Source organism: Molothrus ater, chromosome 8 (genome assembly GCF_012460135.2).
Source record: "Molothrus ater isolate BHLD 08-10-18 breed brown headed cowbird chromosome 8, BPBGC_Mater_1.1, whole genome shotgun sequence".
In the NCBI taxonomy this organism is placed as follows: Eukaryota; Metazoa; Chordata; class Aves; order Passeriformes; family Icteridae; genus Molothrus; species Molothrus ater.
Window position 1 is genome coordinate 24,219,114 of NC_050485.2, and position 13,637 is coordinate 24,232,750.

General features: G+C 45.5%; 2 protein-coding genes across 2 annotated transcripts in view; one reads left to right on the plus strand and one right to left on the minus strand.

Moving 5' to 3' along the window:
- CFAP43 (cilia and flagella associated protein 43) overlaps positions 1 to 794 on the minus strand; it is a 42,629-nt gene extending 41,835 nt beyond the window's left edge. The window contains exon 1 of the mRNA XM_036386120.2: positions 726 to 794. Coding sequence (XP_036242013.1) covers positions 726 to 784 — 59 coding nt within the window. The 5' untranslated portion in view covers positions 785 to 794. The remainder of the gene's footprint in view (positions 1 to 725) is intronic.
- A 2,799-nt stretch (positions 795 to 3,593) lies between these two features.
- On the plus strand, positions 3,594 to 9,735 carry LOC118688374 (glutathione S-transferase omega-1-like). Its single transcript, XM_036385888.2, has 6 exons — positions 3,594 to 3,725; positions 3,830 to 3,938; positions 5,398 to 5,620; positions 6,621 to 6,722; positions 8,835 to 8,941; positions 9,199 to 9,735. Exons 1-6 carry the CDS (start codon positions 3,692 to 3,694, stop codon positions 9,350 to 9,352), a joined length of 729 nt encoding a protein of 242 aa, XP_036241781.1. The 5' UTR covers positions 3,594 to 3,691; the 3' UTR covers positions 9,353 to 9,735.
- Positions 9,736 to 13,637: the final 3,902 nt, after the last annotated feature.

Consider the following 13,637-nt stretch of genomic DNA (forward strand, 5'->3'; position numbering starts at 1 on the left):
ATGGCACATGAGACCTGTCTGAACACCCTTACAGAACTAGCTCTGTGCTTTTCTGCAACATTAGCTCTGAATCAGGGGAAATGAAGTATTCCTAACTTCTGTTTCCAGAGGGAAAATGGAATCTAGAAAACTTGTACGCAGGGATAAATTAATGGGGGTGACAGTGCAATTTATCATTATTATACATCCAGTAAAGGCCTAGGGGGACAAGGGTTCAGGCTGTTAAATATTAAAGAGATAGATAGATAGATAGATAGATAGATAGATAGATAGATAGATAGATAGATAGACAGACAGATAGACAGATACATAGACAGACAGAAAGGAAAGGAAAGAAAGAGAGGAAAGAGAGGAACTACTGTGCGAGCGACCAGGCACTGGAACAGGTTTTTTTCAGACAGGCTGTGGAGTCTCCTCACTGGAGCTCTCCCAGAACCGTGGGGATATAATCGCACGCACCATGCTCTGGGATGACCCTGCCTGAGCAGGGAGTTTGGGTCAGGTTTACCACTACGGTCCCCTGGGCCGCCCCATTCCGTGATCCTGCCATCCGCGCCCGCGCTTCTCTCTCTCCCCGCGCGCTGTCCTGACAGACCCCGACAGCGCAGCCTCCCCTCCCTGTGTGACCGCCCAATTCACGGAGCCGCCGCGGGCTGAGCACAGCTGAGGACACGCCGCCCCCCAGGCGGGTCAGGAGCGTGTGGGCGCGGTGCCGCCGCCCCCACCTCACTTCCAGGGCGGCTCCCTCCGCGCCGGGTCCCGCCGAGCCCGGCCCCGCCGCCATCCCCGCCGCCGCCGCGGGACCCCCGCGCCCTGGCAACAGCAACGGCGCCCGCCATTGGCCGGGCTGGGAGCACGCAGCTGATTGGCCCGCGCCCCTGCGCCAGCCAATCAATGAGCACGGGCGGGTATTTAAGAACCAGGTGGGGACATGGCCTCTTATCTGAGGCGTGAGAAGCGTGAGTGGTCCTGCTCGAGCTCTTATTGTTGATAAGCTGGGGTAGTTCTGCCCCGAGCTACTGATATAATCTGCGCCCTTTCACCTGGGCAATCATTGCTGCTGAATCAAGTGTAGGGGTGCATTAGCCTTGGGAGAGAGTCTGTGGGTTCCATGTCTTGGTCACCCTGCGTGTCCCTGCATCTCATCCGGTGCCATCTGCCTGTCTCTTTGCAGGACAGCTGTATCTGTTTTCCCATTGTGTCTTTCTGCAGTCACCATCCCTAAAGGTATTCAGGAGGGGTCTGGATCTGGTGCTGGGTGATGTGATTTAGGGGTGATTTGATGATCTTGAATGTCTCTCCCAGCCTTGATGATTCTGTAATTCCACAAGGTACAAAAGTTCTTCTTGGATTCTGTGCAATAAAGCTCCTGAAGCTTCAGAGTGAGCTGAGAAGTTTTCCCCAGAAAAAAAGAGAAAGTACACCTGCAGCCTTTCCTTCTGTACTTGAAGCTCTTAGCCTGGTGACACAGCAATAACCTCCAAGTATTTAAAAAATAGATTTATTTTCCTAAGGAAGGATTGTTATTTATAGTGTGTTGTTTGTGTTAGTTTGCTGTAACTTCCCTGTACAGTGGCAGTGTGCAGTTTTGCCATCCTGGTGTGTGCTCACAGTGCTAGAGGGCAATGCATGGAGAGTGGCATTTCTGCCCAGAGGCAGCAGGACAAGCCCATTCCTCACCTCCTGTCTCCACAGGCACTCTGCATGCCAGGCAACACCAGCAGAGAATGAGGAAGTGAGTTTATTTTCTTTGGTACTTCTGAGGGCCTATTGCAGCATGTGGGTCTTGTGATGCTGGTTTGAGTTTCTACATGCCTGTCTCCAGGCTGTGGGCTAGAAGACTGCCTGTGTGTTTCATAATTGCTATGAGAAATTTCAAATTAATTTTCTCTATTTTCATCACACAAAATTTTGCTGAATCTTTACTAAGGATAGGTACTTAGAGGAATAAGGACTATGTCCTCTAACACAGTTGGGATTTTTTTTTATGGTAGGAGAAAATTTTGTTGGCAAAGAGCACCTTATGTACAGGTTCTGTTTGCCTAGGGCGTGGCAGACTTGTGCAACAAATTACCACTCCCTTTCTGTGCTTAGCTGCTTAATATATGTATAATCAAGCAGCAGTGACTCAACAAAAATCATGTTCCTCCATTGTAATGGATAATGGTGTCAAAGTCATGGTTATGTTACTAGCGACCAGTGTTTATCTGCAGGTGAGATCACCACAGAAAATATTGGTCTTTGTGACCAGGTGTCTCCAGTGACAAAACCAAACCAAAACAGGTAGGACTTGTCCCTTGTGTAAGCATGGATCCACTGATGGGACTGGAGAATGCTCTGTTAGCCTGGGGGTTTGACAGAGGAGTATGCATTGCCAGATTTTCCCTCCCTTTGGCAAGAGCTGTGCCAGCCCGCTGGTCCCTACAAATTAGCTATTTCCTATTAATGTACAGTGCCAACCTGAAGATTGGTGTGTGGGGCCACAGGAAGGGAATCACTTTACCTCTGTGGTCAGAAATCGACCTGGACACTGTGTGAATATATGAAAATCATTGACAGGAAAGCACCTCCATTTCCATTTTTATACTTCAAGGAAAGCTGGTACAAGGAAGGCCCTGGTGCCCTAATCTCAAGTGAAGAGGGAGCAAAGGGATGGAGGAGACTTCAATCTGTGCTTTGGTTCTTTTGCTCTATGCACACACTGATGTTCCCACAAAGATCTTTGCAGAAGCAAGCATGAATCCTATAACTGCTCTGTAGTAATTAAGTTAGATTTAACTTTTGCTATGTTCTGTTGTTTCCTGGGTTATTATCTCCTCTCAAGGTTTTTATCATGAAGCAGAACAGCTGCAGGAGAGATAAACCCTTCTTGTTACCCTCAAGGTGGGGTTGGATGGGGTTTTGGAGAATGGTAGGTGATGCGGGAGGAGGCACTGAGGTGTGATGGTGTTGAGATGAGAGTGTTGACTCCATGTTTCAGAAGGCTTGATTCATTATTTTATGATATATATTACATTAAAACTATACTAAAAGAAGAAAGGATTTCATCAGAAGGCTAGCTAAGAATAGAAAAAGAATGACAACGAAGGCTTGTGACTGACAGAGACAGTCTGAGACAGCTGGACTGTGATTGGGCATTAATTACAAACAACCACATGAGACCAATCACAGATGCACCTGTTGCATTCCACAGCAGCAGATAATTATTGTTTACATTTTGTTTCTGAGGCCTCTCGGCTTCTCAGGAGAAAAAATCCTAAGGAAAGGATTTTTCATAAAACATGTCTGTGACACTGAGGGGATCCTGGTACCTCAGCAGCTGCTGGAGGCACTGCTTATAGATACACCTGGCCCGTGAGGTGCAGTTCAGATGAGTGTCCTGTCTCCACGGGAATGCCGGAGGTGGTTGTGCAGTTATTTGTAAACGGGGAGGGAGGGCATGGAGAGCAGCTGAGCAGTGCCTGTCCCAGCAGCGTGGGGCGGGCGGCCGGCTCAGGGAGAGACCACGGGGCAGCGCTCTGAGTCAGCAGCGGCAGCGGCGCTGCCCCGGGCGGGCAGGGAGGCAGGGAGAGAGGCGGGGCCGCACACCCGTCCCCCGGCGGGCGGTGCCGGCGGCCCTGGGCCGGGCGCTGCGCAGGGGCCGTCACCGATCGGAGCCGTCACAGATCGGGGCCCATCGCGCCGTGTCGGGATGTCGGGCGATCACTCCCGCAGCCTGGGCAAGGGTAAGCGCCGCGGGCCCGGCACAGCTCTGGGGCTGGAGCGGGCCCGGCACGGCTCTGGGGCTGGGGCAGGGCCGGCGGTCACAGCCCCTGTGCTCTCCCCTCAGGCAGCGCGGCGCCGGGCCCGGTGCCCGCGGGGCTGATCCGGCTCTACAGCATGCGCTTCTGCCCCTACGCGCAGCGGACGCGCCTGGTTCTCCGCGCCAAGGGCATCAGGTGAGCTCCGGAGCGAGCGGCGGGCCTGGCTTCCTCTGTTTCCTAAATTAAACATCCCTGAACGAACTGCTTGGGAACAGGCTTCTGTGCGTGATTTGGCTCTGGAGCTTGAATGAGTCTGGTGTGTATGAAAGCAGCTGCATAAAGGCCCAAAGTAAAAACCCCAAGCTGATTTTCTTTTATAATTTTTGCCCTCAGTAAATGTGAGCAGAGACATAGCACTGTTTGTTTTTGATGCGAGTGGCTGTGAAAATTCTGGAAGCTATGGATATTCAGTTGTTTTTGTTGTGTCGCTGCCCAGCAAAACACACTAGAGAGTGAATGACCTTTTTAAAAAGGAAATGTACCGTGTTCCTATAACTTTGTCTCATTCTTGTGCTGTAGTAAGTTAATAAAATTCAACGTTTGTGTTTGTTTCTTTTTCAAGATAGCCATTTCAGCATTCTTGAATGGTGTCTAATGTCTCCCTCAGGCACAAATTAAAATTAACCATTTTTTCCATCTTTTTTCTGACTCTGCCAAGTCCAAGGCCTACCAGTGGTTTGTTAACCAACACAGGGCTTGGAGTTCATGTTGGAACAGGGAATGCTAACAGGTCTCTTAAAAGTAAGATGAGAGTTGAGTTAATTCGTTTTGTTTTTTACATGGATGTTTTGGTTTTGACAGAGTAGATGCAATAAAACCACTGGGTCAGTTTAATTCTGTTTTTATTTAGTGTCTTTGGACTGATGTTGGAGCTGGAAGGTTTGTTGTAGCATAGTGATTTTGGAGGGGTTTTATGGCTACCTAGGTGTGATAGTTGCCTTCTGGTAAGTACTCAGTTGTTTTGAAGGCTCAGCTATGTTTAGCAGACCTTTGGGCTTAATAGGAATTTTCAGGGGTCACACACACGACTCAGCATATAACTTCTGTTTTTTAAATATAGACGTATTTCCCATGTATTTTTTTAATCAATATCTATTTGCCTTTACCCTAAGCAGTTGTTCCTTATGAGGCCATAGGTTGGGAAGATAAGTAGGAAGGATGCTCTCCTGATTTGTTCTTTGGTGTAAGGGCAGGTTAAGGTTCAGATGCATTTCTTAATTGGGGTGTAGCTCATTTGCAGTTAACTGCTTCTTTCTTAGACTGCCCCTGAACTCACATGTGATAAGTGTGCTGGGTTCTAATTTTTGTTTTTAGCTTGGTAGTTATGTGCTTGTTAAACTAATAAAAGACATGCATGCAGTCTGCAGACAACTCCTTGCAAGTCAGTGCATGCTTTCTCCAGCAAAGTGTGGCAGTACTTGTGTGTCAAAGGATTAGTCCTGCAAACAGCTTCAAAGAAAACAGGGGAGTACAGGGTCTTGGGGGTTGAGCCTCTCAAGTACTGAACTCTTGAGGTGACTGCATTTCGCCAGGGTATGGGGTGGACTGGAGCAGAACTGAGCCTGTCTGGGTCTTGTTTCTTTTGCCCTTTTAGCCATGAAGTAATCAACATCAATCTGAAAAACAAACCCGAGTGGTACTTTGAGAAGAACCCCTCTGGGCTGGTTCCTGTTCTGGAGACCAGCAAGGGCCAGCTGATCTGGGAGTCCCCAATCACCTGTGAGTACTTGGATGAAGCATTTCCAGGGAAGAAGCTGATGCCTTCAGACCCCTATGAGCGAGCTTGTCAAAAGATGCTCTTGGAAGACTTCTCAAAGGTACTGTGTGATCAGAGTGGGACTGTTTCTGACTTCACCATTGCATCAAAAGCTGCACTCTGTTGCTGATGTTGCTTTCATTCTTGAAGGCAGGTTTTGTGTCTGGGATGAGCATTTAAATAAGCAGAGGGGATATTTGGGGCCTTTTGCTGTGAGCATATACAATCCACTGTGTCTCTGAATTGCTCCCAGAATTATGTGCAAGGTTGGATGCAGGAAGGCATCCAAGCAAGTGCAAGTTTGTATGACTGAGGTAGGGTTTTGAGCATCCTACAGTAGAGCAAAGGTTAGCAGACCAAGAGAGCCAAATATGTGAGACCTGGCAAGTGACAATTGCTGTATTTTATTCTGGTCCTTTCTGGAGGAAGTACTGAATCAGGAATGCAGGATGTGGGAAGTGCCTGACTGAGAGAGCCTAAAACCATGGACAGGAGATGGCACGTGGCTGTAAACATGGGACTTGTGTAGGGAGGCTGGTTTTGGCTCTTATTTGGGGTTGGAGCTGGCTGACTGGAATTAACCTCTCTGTACATTCAAACATACAAAGCATGTGATTTGAGGAGTCTAGGAAGTGAAAGAAGTCACATGGATATGAGACAGGAGAAAAGAAACAGAAGATGCAAAGGGTGTGGACAAAGAAAGGGAATAAAAGAGAGAATGTATTTGCAACAGCCCTTTGTAAGTAGACTGAACGGAAAGAGGGAAGTGTGTTGCAAGAAAGAAAATGTGCAGATAGGAAACACTTTTCACTATTCTCTTCTTATTACAAGACTAAAGTTCATTACTGTTTGTGTTAATTCTTCCTCTAGGCTTTTGCTTGCCTTTTATGAAGCATAGAAGATTTTTATCAACAGACTTTATGTAGCTCTTTAACGTCAAATCTCTTAAGATTTAATTTGCATTTAATATCTTAACATCTAAGTTAACATTTAAAGTTTTGAGTGGCTAACTTGTATTCTTGTATAGGTGCATTAAAAACTTTATACTTTCCTTTGTATAGATAACATCCTTGCTTTTCAAGCATGTTTTGGCAGTCAAAGATGGACAGGACACCACTGCACTGAAAGCAGAGATTGCTGAAAAGTTTGGCAAACTTGAAGAGGTGAGAGTATTTAATGATAACAAGGAGGTTGCCAGCCTTTATATGTTCCCTTTTTTTCCTTTCATGCTGTGGCATTTGGTGGTAGATCTCTCATTTAGTTGGTAGTTACCACAAGAAACAATCTCTCAATTTATTACCCTCAGCCCAGGATGCACAATGGCACCATTGGAATAAATTTCAAGGACCAAAAATAGTTAAACTAAACTTTATCTAATGATAAAGACTGTGTAGACTTGTAGAGAGTTTTGAATTTGAACAACCACTGCTGTTGTCTTGGATATCTGTGTTCTGCTCTAAGTGGAGGAGACCTTGCAGCATGTACAAAGAGCAAGGGCTGAAGAGTCTGAGCTGCTGAAAAGCATCTGTGCTGAACCCAACCAGTGCAGGTACCTTGGTAATGACATAAAATCTTTTTCATTCTAGAGCTTATCTTTGGGGGTGGGTGGAAGCAGAATGTAATGTGTGCTTTGTAGAAATCCAACCCTGGACCATGTTCTGCTACTGGTGGTGTAATGCAAGTTCAGTGGAGCTCCAGGAAATGTCAGGGGGCTTTGATGCTGTGTTAGCCACTTGACAGTCCGTGTCAGTAATGGTTCTTGGCTGATATGAACAGCTGTTGCACTTGTCTCTGTCATGAGTCCATTCCTTCTGTCTTTAGCATCCACAGCCAATGCTTGAGTGGATCAATGAAGAACAGTTCCTCCAGGGTATTTCTGTTCTGGTGCAAAGCTGCCAATAACCTTTCACTTCTTTCCTAGTGCTTTCCCATCCCCTTGGGCTGCCAAAACACAATTGTTTCCAGGGTAGTCTTGCCCATCTGGTCAGACTGAGGCTGGAGTAGTGCAGATGACGAGTTCCTGGGGGAAGTTGTGTGTTTCACTTCCCTGAAATACAGATGTATTAAACATTAGGGAAGGATTAACCTTCTTCCTGCTTGATTAATACTGCAAAATAACTTGCTGTTCCTTCATTGTCTCCATTTTACTATACCCTGAATGATTTTACAGCAGCAGCTGATGGTCAGCTGTGAATAGGTGGCTGAAACAGAGCCATGCAAACTTCCCTCAGTGTATTGCAAGAGATATTCCAGAGGGGAAGTACTTTGGAACACTTCTGTATTTTGATTTCTGCTGCCCGACAGAGGGGGCTGTGTTCCCATCGCTGCCCCTGTGCAGCTGCTGGTTGTGTTCTGCCAGACACCTGGGAGCTCAGACAGCTCCATGCTTCCTGAAGGGCTGCATCAAGATTTCTACTGGATCATGGGGGTTATGGACAGGGAGTAAATGCCATATGAGTGTACAGGGGGCGTGTGTTCAAAAAGACCAAGACTTGTAAGGTCTTTTGAGCTCCACCTTTAAAACACCAGAGTGCCCAAAAATAGAGCCACTTATGAATCTAGAGCCACTTATCTAGCTCTGGGGAGTCATTTAAAGCACATTAAACTTGGGTAACCATGGCACTTAAAAATGTATCAGAGTCATAAATGTAACAGGAGAGCTTGCCTCATGCTTTGTGGCCCTGCTTTCTGTGCTGAGCTGTGAGGAGGATCTCTTTCTGGTGTAAGTTACACTTGCTTCCTGTTGCCTTTGCACCTGGAATCAAATGCAGTTTGAGATGTAATGTTAGAAATGCTTCCCTGACACCACTTGGCCTCAGCTGCCATGGGAAGAGAGTCCCTGCTAAAATGGTGCTCTAATTTAGCAGGATGATTAATTTAGCTGGATTTATTGCTCAAGAAATGAATGTTTGCTGCTGTGCTTGATTAGTCTGTGCCATTTATGCTTTATGACAAGCAAGAAATCACAAACATTCTGAGCTAAGCTACTCTTTGTTTGTGCACATGCTGCAGCTTGTTAGTGGTTCATATTTTGTGACAGATTTTGAATCTCTGGAGAAGAGCTGGGCTGAGTTTGTGAAATAGCAGCTGTAGTATTAATCTTAACTATACTGACTCTGCTAATACTGCATGCACAAGAGAAATTTACTGTATCTCCTTCATTTGCTCACTGATCCCTGTAGTGTGCCTGCCTTCCACTGTGCAGTGGGATTTTTGTGTAGTGTTCTGCTGCACTTTTCCTTTGAGGGGCAGCTGATACCTCTCACCCTTCCCAGGTTCTGTCCAAACGCAACACGGTGTTTTATGGTGGGGACTCGGTCTCAATGGTTGACTACATGATCTGGCCATGGTTTGAACGTCTGGAACCATTCCAGCTGAAGGAGTGAGTACTTTGCCTTGCTTCTGGTGTGTTCTGAAGTGCCTCAGCATCAATATTCCTGGTGTACCCGGCAGCAATGGGCCACTCTTGGGGGCTGCTGAAGAAAGCTTGTACTGCGTTGCAGTTTTCATCCTGCTCTAAACTGGACACTTTACTGGGACAGAGAAAGTAGTAAAGTGGAATTTTTCAAGCTGTTTTGTTTCCTTGATGCCCTCCTAATTTTCCATTTGCCTTACTCAGTCTCTTCCTTTTTCCTGTAGCTCTTTGAATCACACCCCAAAGCTCCAACGCTGGATGGAGGCCATGAAGGAGGACCCTGCTATCAAGGCTACAATAACTGACCCACAGATATACAAAAACTACCTCCAGCTGTATCTGAAGAACAGCCCTGAGGCATGTGATTATGGGCTCTGAGGTGCTAGTAGGAATGTGCTGGCTGAAGTGTTAGTGCTGTTTTTCAGTGTGGGAGGTCAGTGTAGTTTGGTGGGGGCTCTTCTGTGGTTGCATTCATAATGGGGAATAAATCTGTGCTGAAAAGGCTGAGAAACCTTCTGTGAACTCCACTCCTTCCTGTTGGGGGAAGGATGTGCTGGCTTCAAGCAGGAGATGGAAAGTCATTGTTGGCCATGAATATTACATAAAGGAAAATGTCTCCACTCAAAAGGTGATGGTCTGTAATCTCTGGGCTCTTTCTAGGCATTGCAGTGGGCAGTCCCTGAACTGATGCTGTTACCTGATTTAAAAATTGTAATACTTGTGTCTTGAAATTGAATAAAAAAACAAGCAATGCCTTCAAACAGTTTTTCCTTCCTGTTTCTGGGCACCTGTTAGTCACTGGACTGCTTCTAGTTTTTGTTAGATATGCTAGGAGAGTGTTATGGTTATAATCCTTCTCTGCCCTTCTGAAGTACTGGTGTGTTTATTCTAGGTTCTAATCTAAAGGCTGGAGTAAGGAGTAAAGCCAACAAAAACAATATCCTGAGCAGAAGAACATTGCTTTTCTGTTCTCAGAATTTGAAGCATTGCTCTGCTTGTCAAGGTGTAGGTAAAATTAGAGAGAAGAAGTGAAAGGAGTTTAGTCAGAACATTGTGCTGTTGATGCCTTGCTGGTGAAGGAAAGAGTGTGTTCTGTTTCATCAGGTAAGTGGCAGGATCACAGCTTTTTCGTTGAACATCTCTGAAGCTATCCTGTATATAGCAGTGTGGGGACAAGATTATTTGAAGCACAAGCAATCACAGGAAAAACTTCTTCCTCTCCTGTTTTTTCCTTTTTTTTTTCCTTGTTCACATCTATGTCTCATTCTGATGTCAGGCAGTTCTGTATTTCTGTCAGAGCACTAGCAATCCAAACTAGCCATAATTCCAGGGGATAATCACACAGAAAGAAATAAGGCAAAGCAGAATGTCCAAAGGCAGGACCGTGGTTCCCATGGAGCTGAGGTGGTTGTCATGAGAGATGCAAGACTTCCTGTCTGCCTCCCATTGCAGTGAGGTGAGGTAGCATAGCAGAATGTGGTGGTTCATGGATTTCATGGTAATTGAGATACTGGAAGTCTCGGAGCTTTTCTAGAGGAAAAGTAGACTGATATTTTTCCTGTAATGTGTTCTGCCCTGGCATGGTAACTTTGAGGTGGTGCATGCTTCTGTAACTTCAAGTAGGAAAGAGATTTGATGAGCAGGAACTTGGTCTGTCAGTCTGTGGCTCTTGGAGGGCCTTGTTTATGCTCTTACTAGCTTTAATTCAAAGTATGCAGCTTTTCCCCTCCTGTTTATCTTTGTGGCTTTTAAACACATCTGGCACTACTTAGAAAAATAATAATTATGCTGCTGTTCCTTCTAGAATACTGTAGTTTTTAAAAGAGTTTCCAGTTGGGAAATGATGCTACACATGTTTCATAGATTGTCAGATGACCCAGAGGAAGCCAAGAGCTGTGAAGTGTTGTCAGGATGTGGATCTGGGCCCTTTCATTAGATGAAAGCAGGGTTTGAACTTTATAAAGCCAATGTCTCTGAAGTAGTGCTGGTGGGATCTCAGTGGCAAGCTTCCAAAAACTAACTGCAGAGCATTTTGGTTTTATTAGCAGCTCTGCTTTGTGTAGGGCTTGTTAAAAGCTGTTAGGATAGTGCTAGAAATATATTACAGTTTGCTCCAATGTGTTATATGACTGTAGTGGGAGATGTGACATTAGGGAGATCCAGTAATAGGTTAAGAGCAGAGATCAGCATCCAAAAACTGAACTGGCTCCAGCCAGACCACAGTAACCTAGAGATTGTGTTATCTGAACAGAAAGAAATGCTCTCCCCATCTTTATTTAGTGGCTGTAGTGTACCATTATAAGTGTGCTACTTCAGCAGAAAAAAAGTAAAATGAAATATTCTGCCTTATAATTTACTATTAAATATCTGTGTTCTAAATCCCCGGGCAGACAGCTAGGGTCTTGAACTCATTAGAGCACAGCAAGAAATGCAGGCCTCAGGCAAAGTTTTTAATGTGGTAATGAATATGCAATAGTGGCCCAGTCTTGAAAGGAAAAGACAAGTTTTGTGGAATGGACTGGCTCTCTCCTTTCTGGGTGGATGGGTGTAAAGGAGACATTTACATTTTCAGCATTGGTCAACAGAAGAGAAAGATGGAAGTCTGTAAGGAAAGGATCAAGCAGATGAACAGCTCTCTCCTTTGGTCAGAGCTCTCCTTAAACCTTCTGTGGATCAGGTAGTACAGTAAATAGGTCTTCACTTGCCTTCTGCTCCAGGTTTTGCCCTTGAACTTGGTTAGTGCTCTTGCTTTCGAAAAAAGAGGGTGCTTGCTTGTTTGTTTTTGTTATTGTGCCACCAAATACAACTGCTAGCACAGGTTAAAAAAGATAAATTCAGTATCAAGGAAACAAGGACAGAGTCTGTCTTATAAAAATAGTGAGTTTAGTAGCATGATGGATAATAGATACTTCAGGTTAGCAAAGCATTGGGCCTTGTTCTGTCCTGCCTTTGTAGCATGTCCCTGTATCTTTACTGACATCCTTGAGATGTTTGGTACCCTCACACAAGATGTGTTCCAGTGTTTGTTCATTATAGTTTTATGGTCCCTTATATTGAAGCTAAGAGAAAGGTAGAGGGCAGCCAAGACAGGAGGAAGGAATGGGGATCCCAGGTTCTCAGATCTGGGAAGTTTTGCTGAGTTTTGGGTAAGTTGAGTGGGAACCTGGGTGAATGGGATTGCAGCTATAACAGAAGGCCCTTGCTTAGGGAAATTGTTGAGAAGTTTCTATCTAGGGAGGCATTAAAAGGGCCAGTGTTTCTTGCACCAAAAGTGGTAGAAACTGGATATACTGGTTTGAAAAGTTTCAAAATTAATGTACTACAGACACATCAAACACTTGTGTCAACTTCACGCAAATGCCTGTGGATTCGTTGCCTTTTCTAGTCAATCAAAAAGGAAGAGAAAAGGGAATCTCAACTTTTTGCTGTTTCACTTAATCTCAGATTCTTGCCATGCTTCATTTAGCAGCTGTCTGTCCTGCTCACCAGGCAGGCCTGGCTGTGAGTGCATGTGTTGGGCATGAGGTGTTGGCACAGTGTTACATGTCCTGGGACTGCTCTCCCCAGTTTTCCACTGTCATGGCATCTGTAATGTTCTCCTGCAGTAGCAGGGTTTGAGAACTGGCTGTTTGTTATCCTCTCTTCTGTCTTTACTAGTAGCCTGATTATTTCACCACTGTTCCTTGGACATGGATTTCACTTGAGAGTGGCTCATGAACATACAGTCCCTCTAAAGTCATGCTGTCAGGGGCAATTTTACTAAATCACTCCCATTTTCTGTAAGATGGAAACAGTCTTTTCTACTGCTGGTCCAAAGCCAGCAGGGATGGCAGTTGCTGATTTATCTGAGTGCAGTAATGATGCCATGTGATGTCATTAGTATTTTTCCCCTTCTACAACACTTTGATTTACTAAAACACGAGTTTCAAAACTTGTCAGTGAGATGCAACTGTGCTTGGGGTAGAGTGTGACAGCTGTTTAGCAGTCTGCAATAACACTGTATCTGAGTCCAGGAGGGAGTGAGAATGCAGCTGGTATGAAGGGGCTGATGTGTGGAGCCTGTTCTGTGCCTCTCACAGCATATTCTGGTGAGCAGGAAGCAGCTTGTGAGAGCTGCAGCACGTGCTGCAGGTTTGTGTCTGAGAACCACCACCCCTGGCAAAGCTGATGGAAAAAGCCATCTCTCCAGGGGAAAGGGAGCCAGGAATAGGGGCACTGAACAGCCACAAGCTGGGTAGGGAACAGACAGTGTTTCCTGTAAGCTGCAAACCATTTGCATGAGTCACCTTTGTGACTGCACAGCAAAAGCATAGGAGGGCTGAGAAAAAAAGCTGTCAGCTTCAGACTGCCTGAAGAATCAATGAGGACCAATAGAGACATTATGAATTAATACTGTCCTTCCTGCAGCTCTCTGCAGCATTCCTGCTACCCCAAAGGATGCTTTTGTGCCTTTCCTTCTGTCACTCAAACCATTCTCAGAAGGGAGCTCTCAACAAGAATGTGCTTTGGGCCAATCCACAGGTTGGAGTGTGGGTGTTTTTTTCCCCTATACATTCATCACAGAGCTCTTTTCTGTGCCTCTTTAGGCTTGGAAGCAAAGTTTGTCTCCTTGTAGTAATTAAGGTGTGGTGATTAATCAGCTGTTTTTCTTTGTGGGAAGACA